At 38.8% G+C, this 12,341-nt stretch overlaps 2 protein-coding genes across 5 annotated transcripts in view; one reads left to right on the top strand and one right to left on the bottom strand.

The window, feature by feature from the left end:
- The window catches only part of LOC145659978 (uncharacterized), a 134,919-nt gene that overhangs the window by 43,797 nt on the left and 78,781 nt on the right, over positions 1 to 12,341 (bottom strand). The window lies entirely within an intron of this gene.
- Positions 7,544 to 12,341, top strand: part of LOC145647166 (uncharacterized) — a 10,568-nt gene continuing 5,770 nt past the window's right edge. For 2 of the 3 annotated variants that reach the window (XM_081695459.1, XM_081695457.1), the window contains exons 1-3: positions 7,544 to 7,628; positions 7,916 to 8,345; positions 9,353 to 9,670. In XM_081695459.1, the coding sequence (XP_081551585.1) occupies positions 8,246 to 8,345; positions 9,353 to 9,670 (418 nt within the window). In that variant the 5' untranslated portion in view covers positions 7,544 to 7,628; positions 7,916 to 8,245. The other variant, XM_081695458.1, reaches the window with a different exon arrangement.

The raw sequence follows: 12,341 nt of genomic DNA, 5'->3' as shown, positions 1-12,341 counted from the left end.
CAAATCATGTTTATGAACTACCAGCGAAAGCCTGCGTGTGCTTTCTAGTCTGTCAGTCTAAACAGAAAACACAGTGTGAGTAGGAAACAGGTTTGTGCAGGAAACAGCTCCACCCTGTGGCCACACCATGCATGTGCATTTCACAGGGACAGCAGCTGGGTCAGAGTGGGTGTGTGCGCTGTGAAGTGAAGTTATAACAGAGTAACAGCAAGTCTTCTCAGGACCCACGTAGCAAGTTCAAGAGGTTTTATTGTCATTTCAGCTATATACAAGTACACAACAAAAACGAGACAATGTTCCTCCAGGACCATGGTGCAACATAAAAACAACAGTGCAACAGACAACATGCTACACAAGTGCAAACAGTCCAATATAGTGCAAAATGTCATTAAATAAACATTAAATAAACAATAATGTGTTTGGTTTTGTGAAACTGCTGATGAGAACATTAAAGAACAGAAGAGGTCTGGCCAAGCTCATTTGTTCCCAGTTCCTCTCTGCTGGGTGGACATTAGGGTCTGTTGGACTGAAGTACTGCTGAGAGAGTTCTGGAGTCAGTGTGTGTCCACAGTGGTGGTGGAGTTCTGGGTGTAGAGTTGTCAGTGTGTGCTGGGAGGTCAGTGGTGTTTTCAGTTTGTGTTTTCTCTTCACTGTGCTTCATCTCACTGAAGGTGAGTGTGAAATTCTCTCTTAATGCTGAGTGATATGAAACTACATTTTATATGAAACTGTACATTTATGTGTGAGTCGGTGAGTCTTTCTCATCTTTCCTCTCATCAGAATTTGATTCAATGTTTGTTTCACAAATAATCATTGATCACTCCTGCATTTTGTGACTTAATTTTAAATACACAATAAAGCTTCAAAAGGATTATCCTGATTACCTTAATTTACTGTTTAATTTATATGTTTCTGCAGGCTGCACTCTGGTAAAGAGTAGAAGAACATTACATATCCGAGCACATGTAGGAGACTCAGTACAGCTGCCGCCCTTTTCCTGCACTGAACCACACAGCAGACCTGAGAGTTGTTTTGTGAAATTCATAGAATGGTGAATGATTAGTTTTCTTTGAGCTGTTAGTCACAGTTTCAGTTCACACTGCTTCAACAAGTGATGGCTGCAGAGCTCAGTTTTTTAAGGCCTGCTTTTGTGATGCGAGGAGGTAAAGCAGGATGTGAGGAAGAGTCATGTTACACACAACAAACATTTATTGTGATACACAAAAGACATCTAAGTGGTTAGCAGGCTAACCGGGTTTAAACATCAACAACACTTATACTCAGACACAAGACTTATATACATGCATACTAATGACACACAATAAGGAGCAGGTGTGAAACACAGGGAGGGCATAGCCATACGGATAAACACACACACACACACACACACACACACACACACACACACACACGTTTGGGGGGAGGGGCCGTACCATGACAGCTTTCCTAACAAAGGTTCACCAACCCCAGGAAGGAGGCAGGACGCAGGAAGTGTTTATCTGGGCAAACCAAGAATTAGAGTTATAACATTAGTGTAGTTCAAATCACTTGCAGATTTACAATGAACCCACTTATACAAATATGGTAGTCAGAAAATGTAAACTGTGCACAAAAACTGTAAACTGTAAACTTGTACAGCACTTTCTTAAACCCAGTTTATAAACAGCTTTACAGGGAATAGAATGAATAATAAAGCTTATTTCATCCTGAGATCTATCATCTTATTTGCAAAAATGAAAAATGAAAATAAATGAAAGTTGAACAATTTAAATAATACAATGCAAAATTAAATTAGGAATTAATAATTTAAAGTAAAAGGCAATTTACATGATTAAGTGATTATAAATAGACATAGCACATTATAAATAAGAAAAGGGAAGACCTTACACACAAAGCACTTAACGCATTATGAATGTTCAGAACATTTTGCATCCATCAAGTCTTTATGGGCACTTGTAATACCTTATAGCATTATTTAAAAAAGATTTTGTAGTCTACTTTGAGTACATGATTTAAAGGATTAAAGGGTTAAAGGTTCTGATTTGAAGCTTCAGTGTCTCACTCTGTCTGGGTCAGAGCTGCTCTTTAAGCATAAATCCTGCATGAGTTCACATGCCAGCGTTTCTCCAGGATCGCTCTGATGTGCTGCACTCATCTGTAATGTTAATCTGTTTCAGAAGTGTCAAATTATTGGCATACATCAAGCAGAGAAAACATCTAAGGAGATGCTGAAACTACTAGAATGAGGTTAAGAACTGGCCAATGCCTTATTAAAAAGTGAAAGGACAGCGGGGAAACATCATCTTCGAAGAAGGAATGTGGTCAGAAAGAAATCTTGAATGATCGTGCTCGGCGATCACTTAAACGTGTGGTGAAATCAAATCATAGAAAAACAACAGTAGAACTCAGAGATATGTTTAATAGTGAAAGTAGGAGCATTTACACATGCACAATGCGAAGTGAACTCAAGGGATTGGGACTAAACAGCTGTGTAGCCTTAAGAAAACCACTTGTCAGTGATGCTAACCAGCAAAAATGGCTTCAATTTGCTAGGGAGCATAAATATTGGACTCTGGAGCAATGGAAGAAGGTCATTTGGTCTGATGAGTCCAGATTTACCCTGTTCCAGAGTGATGGGTGCATCAGGATAAGAAGAGAGGCGGCTGAAATGATGCATCGTGCCTAGTGCCTACCGTATAAGCCTATGGGGGCAGTGCTATGATCTGGGGTTGCTGCAGTTGGTCAGGTCTAGGTTCAACAACGTTATGTGCCAAAAGAATGAGGTCAGTTGACTATCTGAATATACTGAATGACCAGGTTATTCCATCAATGGATTTTTTTTCTTCCCTGATGGCATGGGCATATTCTAAGATGACAATGCCAGGATTCATCAGGCTCAAACTGTGAAAGAGTGGTTCACCAGCATGAGACATCATTTTCACACATGGATTGGCCACCACAGAGTCCAGACCTGAACCCCATTGAGAATTTTTGGGATGTGCTGGAGAAGACTTTGCACAGTGGTCCAAATCTCCCATCATCAATACAAGATCTTTGGGAAAAATTGATGCAACTCTGGACAGAAATAAATGTTGTGACTTGCTTGTGGAAATGATGTCACAGCGAACACATGCCGTAATCAAAGCTAAAGGTGACCCAATGAAATATTAGAGTGTGTGACCTTTTTTTTGTTCAGGCAGTGTATTTTCTCAATGATTCTTGAAACTTGGTGCTCAAACAACCAGAGCTGAAATCTAAATGTCTTTATATGCCTCATGTCAGCCACAATTCCAGGGTGTTTATACTCTAATAGAAACACCTAGTACAGTTAGAAAGTACAGCCTATCTGTTGCCATGAATGTTTTGTGTTAGAGATCCACTATTTTATCACTGGTCAGTTTCTGACCACATGACCCAGGCACCTTGGACTAAATATGGGGAGATTAAAATAAAGCACAAACAGAACGTCATATTTTATTTCTGAGTGTTTCAGGTCTGTGATCTATTAGTGTTGCATCAGTGGGTTCAGATTCATATTTTAGATGAGAATAGCATTCCATATTTGTCTAGTTGACTGTATTTTTATTCATAGTACAATAGTTATTGGTACAGACCAGTCACTAAGGGTAGTCAACATTTCATGCATACTATAAATATACAAGAGGTTGGTTTACCTGTTACTTGGAGTTTGACCTCTATAAGATGATGACTGCTGATGCTACACCTGTACTGTCTCCAGTCCTCTTTAGTCAGACCAGATATGAACAGAGAGAAATTTCCTGGAGCAGTAACCAGCTGAATTCTATCAGTGTAACGGTTTGTCTGGTCAGTTGACTAGATGACTTTAGATTCTTTATAAAAAAATTAAAAAAAAAAAACTCCATCTGGCAGTCTTTGGCTCGGCCAGCAGTTCAGTTTAAGATCTTCATCAGTTTTATTAAAATATGAATGGATTATAAAAATTTTGTATTTGTATTTGCACATACTCATTCAAGGTTACCCAGCACTAAATTCTCCACTAGGTGGAGCTACTGAGAAAGAAATACAGTAGGGATACTGTGACGGAGGCATTTTGCATCAGTGACAATGTGTATCCTTGTTAAACCTTCGCTGATTTAGTACTTTTGTTTTTTAATGCCTTATCTTATTTTCACAAAACAGATTAAATGTATTACTGCACAAAATCACACCACCAATGAGCATTCATCTTTGACTTTTTGATATGAAGCATTATCTAGTGCTCGAGTCACCTGTTCTTGCACTGCTCTGTCACTGGGTTTTAACATCTTTTCCACGACCACAGGACGTGTCTTTCCACATGGTTGTTTAACAAATGAGAAGCTACTCACTGTCACGGAACGCTCGCCTCCCGCCAGGCATGTGGTTTGGCCATCCACGTGCAGTGGGAGGACTTTCATTTGTGGCCACAATTAAAAGGATTTTTATGGTAGGCTCCACTGTAAGCCTCATTGTCAAGCATCCCAATAATAAGAGTTTTAGGGAGCAGTCCGAGGAAGAGGTTTTCTTGGGTGCACACACGACTCCCGGATGGTAAACTGAAGGTTTTCATACAAACTCTGTCGATGGGGTATTTGGCGGTGGCGCTTAAAAGAGCCAATGCGTGACCTAATTTAACAGCTGGTGAAACAGACACTTTTTTCACAAACAGAGAAGCCATGAGTATTTTTATAACGTAATCGCCGGCTCCTTCTTTCATTAGACAAAACTCATCTTTACTCCTCACCATTTTAATTTTCAGATCAACGCCGTTCAGTAAAAGTTTATCCTGAAAAAATGTATGGTAATATCGCTTATGAGAGATTTGCTAACAGGTACGCAGTGTGGCCTGTCATACATTAAAGTGATGATTTAATTGTTCTTCCCAGTTATATGTACACATCTCAGCAAAGGAAATATAACAGTCCCCTACTCTCTGATATTGTATAATATCCGTGTATATGAACATGGTGTAAAACCCCGCGTGAATGTCGGCAGGGAATGGTGCTTCTGGCTCGTCACGTGAGAGGTTTATGATCCAGCCCCAGAATGTGTGAATGTGCGAATTTTGTGTTTCACGGGTTGTTAGATCAAGAGATAAACTTTTTATCTCCTTATTCATTTCCTTAACCAGATGTTCTATACTATTATAATACCCATGGTTCAGAAGACATGTAAATACCATACCATTTTCTCCTTCTGCAGAGAGTTTAACAAAAAAGACACTTCCCATGTCCAGCTCCTTCAGCGAGTACCGTGTGTGGGTATTGTACCTCGGTGAGTGCGACCTCCCATCCACCAACTCTATAGGCTTCAGAAATTTGGTTGTGTAGCAAGAAATCTTATTATCGGGGTACGTAGAATCCGCTCTCTTCCATGGTGATTGGATTATAATTTAATTTTGATTTAGCACCCCACCTTTTAACCTTTCACAATGTTAAGGACGTCCTCGGCCGGAATCCAGGAGTTAATTTTACTGGGCCACCCAACCCACCTGATCAAGCACATCTTTTATCGGTTCCTAGTTTTTTTCAGATATAATTTTTCCTATTTTAAAGGCTTTATCTTTTCCCACTAAAATATTTTGCAGCTCCTGTTCATAAAAGGTCCCATCTACATTTTCCCCATCGAAATTCTGTAATTTGATATGGGAGGGTCTCTCCTTAGACATTCAGAAACGGTAAAATATTCAAATATTCATCCGTAAAGTTCTGCTCGTACCCTTTCTCACAATGTCTTTTTAATCGTGAAATTCTGACGGTCTCGCCGGCTCTAAACTTTAATCTTTTTGTCCCGTCCCGGTAGCAAAGTGATTGACGTTATGTTTTTTTTTATTAATGTTTTGAAACTTTTATTAAAAAATTATTTCCCTTCATCAGGCTGAAGTTTTTTAGGAACTCTGCCTTATTTTAGAATCGATACAAAGGCTTTGGTAACCTCGGCACCTGTTTTGTTTTTCATCACGCGTACCCAAGCATACTTGGAAAGTATATCTATACACGTTAGCATAACTTTCATGTTCCCGTTATGTTGGTCATGTCCACCAAATTGGCCTGCCATTGTTCATCTATGTTTTTTACAATGACTCTGTTTCTTTTAAATTTTACACAGATTGGTTTGTGTAGTGTGTATGCATCCTGAGCTGCTAACCAGTTTTTTATTTCCTTATCACCAACCCGTTTACCGCTTTCATCCACCACGGACCTTTGCAGACTCTCGACCCCTCCATAGGATCCCGGGTTTGAAGGAGTGTAGTAAATATTTTTCAGCAGATGTTCAGTCATGGCGAAATGTTTGAAACACAATGAAGAGAGTGCTAGAATGGATTATGGTTTTATTAGCATCTTTTCAGCAAAAGAGGTTATGTTTACGTTACGTTCAATTAAAAATGAAAGCATGCAATCAAAGGTTTTATATACATCAACCTTTTCATCATTACTTAGTTTCAAAACACATACATCTATTACATAGGTGAATATAATATATGCCCATTTTTACATTCATCTGGGTTTTTAAACATATGAGAAATAACATTACATATACATATGTAAAGGATAACATGTATTAATGGCTTCTGATACTAGAGAACTCCACTGAATGTCAGACTCATGTACTGCACACATTATCTTTTCCAAATTATATACGGATTTGATCTTATCGGTAACGTTTATGGTTCTGATTCAAGGGTTTTACAGAACAGCATAATCAACTTCATCCTCAGCACTCTTTCTCATGTGAAGGACCGGAGTGGGTGTCGAAGAGATTTCCCATTTGGATCGAGTACCAGGGTTCAGGTTTTCGTGCAGCTTCCAGTAGTCCACGACGTCATCGTGTACCTGCTCCCTGCACACGCTATGTTTTTTTCCTTCAGGTTTTCGTGCAGCTTCCAGTAGTCCATGATGTCGTTGTGTACCTGCTATGGTTTTTTTCTACGAACTCTTTGAGAGCAGATTTGATGTTCTGTTCCTCCTGCAGGTCGGTTACCACTACCTCACCGATTGCCTGAATCTTGCTAGAGGATGGAGGTATCTGAATGCCGCACGGCCACAAAGCTCTGATTAGAGTGTGTGAACAGTTTTTTTTAATCATCTTAGGTGTGTTGAGGCTGAAATAGGATTCATCTTGATTGTACAGGCATGTGTGCTGACGCTGACTAGGATGGTCAATAGCACAGCCGTGACAGTTTTCTCTCATATCTTCATCAACAATTCTATACATCAGATTCCCATCACAGCTCAAATGACCCACAGCATCGGTGCACCCATCGGTTTCGTTGTTATTCATGTTTTCACAAAAGCTTGTTTCAGAGGGTCCACTCTCACCTGTAAGAGCCACTTCATCGTAATATGAGTTCATTGTTGGAGTATAGAATATTAGACCTGTTTCTATACTCATCGTTTCAGGCTGTAATGTTTCAGCGAGTCCATGATCCCCCGCCCCCCATTTATATTAGATGGGCGGGGTGTGCAGTGTGGGGGTGATAGAGAATCAGCCAATGGGAGAGAGTGGGATGGGTGAGTGAGTGAGTGGGTCAGTGAGAGAGCGAGAGACACACAACCGAGACCCACACACGTGTTTGAGTATCAGTACATGACCGACAGTGGAGCGGAGCGGACGTTAAAGATTGGGTGGTACGTAATCGTTTAAGACTTGTAATTTTTATTTACTTTAAACACTTGAATATTTCACAATTAAAGATTTTTTTAAAGTCATATAATAATAATAATAATAATAATAATAATAATAATATTTATATATATTTGATATAAATAATACATAAAATAAATATATATATATATATATATATATATATGTGGGGGGGGGTCAAATCAAATCAAGCAATACATTATTTTTTTGTCAATTTGTAAATTCCATCTCTCTGTCACACATGGGTGCATTTTTTTCTGTGCACTTACAGTTTGATTGTGTAGTACATCATGTGCTGAGAGAGAAGAAAGAGGAAGGATGTGATGACACCCAGAAGGCACTTTTGTGCTCATATGTAAGAGAAAGAGAGAAGAAGAGGAAGACGTTTTTCTGCATGTGATCAAACTTCCTCTCTGCTGTGTGGACATTACAGAGTGGTCCCTTTCAGTGGAGTTCTTCTGAGAGAGTTCTAGAGTTCCAGATCATAGTAGTGTGGAGATTCTCACATGTAGCCTGTAGTTCCGAAGACTGAACCACAGAAGCACTGAAGCTCTGTAGTGTGTACAGCTGTCAGAGCACTCAGTAAACTAGTTCTGTTAAGATGTGTAGCATTGTTTCTGCTGTAGTGTGTAGTGCGTTGTGGAATTCAATAAGAATGCAGGTGTGTTTTTATCTGCTACTTGTGCTCCATATTACTGAAGGTGAGTGTTTCATTTTCTCTACTTGGATGTACAGGTACATTGAATGCATTTATATGCAGGCGTGTGGCATTAACATTATACAAAGCTTATTTCATAATCTTGATGTACATTTATGATTTAATGTAAATTGGTGTAACAAATTGTTTAGTTGCTCATCAAACCTATATTTTTATGGCATTTAGCCAACACTTTTATCCAAAGTGACATAACTATGTCTGAATATAACTTGAGAGTTAAGGTTGTGCTCAGGGGCACAACAGTGGCAGCTTGGCAGTGGTAGGACATGAACTGGCAACCTTCTGATGACAAGCCAATTACCTTAACGACTGCACTACCACTGCCACCCCACAGCATATTCTATGGAGGTTTGTGAGATTATGTGATTTTAGAATATACATTCATCCTCAATCTTTGATGTAGGTTCTCAGTCAGATATTAGAAGTAGTGAAGGAAAGCTCATATTAAACTTACTCATCTATTGTTTTGTTGCTCTATTCCAAAGACAGAAATTAGTAAAGACATGATTTCATGACAAATATGACTTTTGTTGACCTTAAAGGCCCACTCAGCACATTTTCTAACATTTAAAAACTTGTTGGCCATGCATACATCATTCTGACATCTACTGGGAAATCTCTTGGTGATTTCCAATAACATTGTCAATTGATTCAAAACAAATTCCAAATAACCATTCTCGCCTGTGACCGTATACAGCAGTTTTCTTCAACTTCCAACACATTCAGTAGATGACATCAGAGCAAGTATGACTTGAAACCCTACCTTTAACATTTATGTTAAAGTCTCCCAGTCTCCCAGTTTTGGGAGACTGGGTCTGGAGCAATTTAGTATATAATATATAATAATAACCATTAAAGTATGTCATATGTAATAATTATGTCATACATTATAATAATAGTTAAGCATGTCATATATAATAATAACCATTTGAGATTTACATGTGCAGCCATGTTTAATACTGAAGGCCTTTATCATGTGTGTTTCTGCAGGCTGCATACTGGTAGGGAATAAGAAGACAGACTACATCACTGCTTACACAGGAGACTCAGTACTGCTGCCCTGCTCCTGTACTGACGGACACACCAAACCTGAGAGTTTCACCTGGAAGAAACACAACACAAACAGAAACACATGGGATGTGATCTCCAATGAGAGTGAACAGTACAGAAACAGAGTTCAGCTGGGTACTGCTCACTCTCCAGGAAATCTCTCTCTACACATATCACACCTGACTGAAGAGGATGAGGGAGACTACAGGTGTTATTTTAACCAGTGGAAATATAAAAACATCAAACTCACCATTAAAGGTAAAACACTGTTTTTATCCAAATCCAACTGTAATAATGTTTGTATGAATAAATATATCTCAATAAATCCAGCTCTAGGGTTTTCTTAGGTATACACTAGCAAAGTCTTGGTTGTCTGAGTTACTTGTAGACTTATTGCTAAGTCATGTTTGGTGTTACCAAATGGTAAAAATATCTTGTCCTGTGTAAGTAAGAGTTTCATTACTTTAACACACTTACTCTGTAAATTGTCACCTAGGCAGGTTTCAGCTCATCATTCTGAAAACTGCACAGTGTGCAGATCATTAATGTAGGTGGACCAGCTGGATCAAAATCACTAATGTGTTCTTATTTTAGATTTTTGATTTGAAAAGTAGGTAATGCTCTGCTATGACAAGTTGCAAATAGACATACACAAAAGTTTGACAGTCAGCTCTGATGTCAAGTTGATATATCAAGTGACATATTTAGAGTTTTTGTTAATGTAATTATTTACCCCATCGTACTTACCTACAACCAAGGGCAGAGGTGAAGACAAAGGTTTAATGCACATAAAACTTAAAAAAATGATCTGCTTTCAAATTAAGCCTGTAATTACAATTTATATTATGAAGAGCATCCTCTTATGCAAAGCCTAGCATGTGTTATGTTCAAATGTGTAACTAGGTTCCTTAGTTCTAATATATCCTGCTTTCTCACAGCTTTTCCATTCAGTCAGCCTAACTTTGGGTTTAACCTACTAAATGTGTGGTGCAGAGACTGGATACTTTATGTAACCTACCTATTCTGTCTACATTGCATTCTGGCAGTGTTAAGATCATGAGGCAAGAGGCAGTATTGGATCTTTTACTGTGATGACACATAAACATGTATCAATCAACTGTGTGTGTGTGACAGGCTTGACCCCCCCAGTTCTGTTGATAAAAACTTTTTTTTTAAAATTTGGAACTCCAAGTTATAATATTGTATTTTATTGTAGGCGACTATTGTATTGTATTGTAATTGTTAACTTAGCACAACATTGTCCCATAACTAACATAAGTAGCCTAATGTAAAAATTAGATGGGTGATCATGAATGATCGAACATTAAAAACAGAATGTTAAAATATTCAAAACAACAAGCTGATTACAATGAACATTTAGACTTAACTGATGCTTCCATCCAAAGTAACTTACAACTATAACCAAGTACAACTTGAATAATTGAGTGCCTGGAGCCCAACAGTGGCTACTTAGCAGGGGTGGGGTTTGAACCAACAACTTTCCAATTACATATCAAGTAACTTAACCACCTAGCTTATGTTACCTCCAAAATTACACAATATCAAGACCGCCCACAATCACCGGATTTTGCTCCACTCAGGCAAAAAAGGAGTGATGTGGCAGTTAGATGTGACAGACGCTTAAGCCTTCCAAAAGATGAGAATGGTGTAACGTTGCGCGGTAAGGAGGCGGACGCATGTGCTAAGAGGAGCGAGATTTAATAGGGGAAAATCCAAAATCAGGGTCATTAAAGCAGTCCAGGGTCACAGAGCTGACATGCAGAGTACTGGGAAACATTACAAAACAAAAACAGACAAAGGCTAACTAGGGAAGCAGGCTAGGAAAACACAAAGGACTAGGAAACACAAAGACACGGAGTACAAAGAAACAAGGATCAAACATTCAAACATTAATTCAAAACGAAACAAACAGTCAAACCTCTGAACGAACAAACAATAAACAACAACGACCAAGGCACACAGCAGGGTTTAAATACATGAACTTAGAAATGAGGGACAGGTGTACACAATCACTGTGAGGACAAAATTAAACTATGGAACGGAACAAAACACAAGACATGGAAAACACGGAACATGGAAGGGACTGATCATGACAAATGGGAATCTAATTGGAATGGGAATCTAACTGGATCATCTCTATAAGTTTCCATTTCTGTTAGAATTGTTCCTACTCAGACCTTTGCCTGTATAGACACAATGGCAAACCCCTCACTAAACACAGACAAACTCAGGGAGGCGAGGTGGAAAACTGAACAAAGACGAGCACTTCAATAATGTGATCAGTATCATGTGTTGTATGTGGTACTTGATCACTGGCTTGATATAAAGAATTCTAGTGCTTCCACACTGACGCTCTATCACAGAGTTATACATATATTGTCTGATCTTTCTTTGACTAGTAGATTGGCGTGGCATTAGAGATCAATCAACATTTTATTAGTAACAAAATAAAACACTCTATTTAAGGACCAGGCCAGAACACTTTCAATACAGTATCATTTTCAAAGCGTTCATTTATAACAGAGTCATATGTTTTTTTTAATTTCAGCCTCCCAAGCCAGTGTCAATAACAGGAAGGTACTACATGGTTTGAGGTGTTCACATCTGTTCAGTTTTCGTAGTAACCTCATGTACCGCAACCGCCCTCAGTCTGTGTTTGCAACTCCCTCATCACCAGTTTACTAGTGTTTCCTATGTCTCATCTTTGCTAAACTATTTATTCTTTCTGGTTCCATTAATTCCCTCTCAAGTATTATCACTGTTCTATCGCATGTACTGAGCAATTCCCTGGTGTGTTTATATCTGGCTATTACCCTGCCTGTTTCACTTTACAATTGTTGCTTAATCCGCTACAAATAAAACTCGGCTGTCCGCAAGCATCTGGCCTGTTCTAAGATGTCACACCTCA

Source organism: Electrophorus electricus, chromosome 2, assembly GCF_041902795.1.
Source record: "Electrophorus electricus isolate QZ-2024a chromosome 2, ASM4190279v1, whole genome shotgun sequence".
In the NCBI taxonomy this organism is placed as follows: Eukaryota; Metazoa; Chordata; class Actinopteri; order Gymnotiformes; family Gymnotidae; genus Electrophorus; species Electrophorus electricus.
This window is presented reverse-complemented; position numbering and strand designations above follow the sequence as displayed.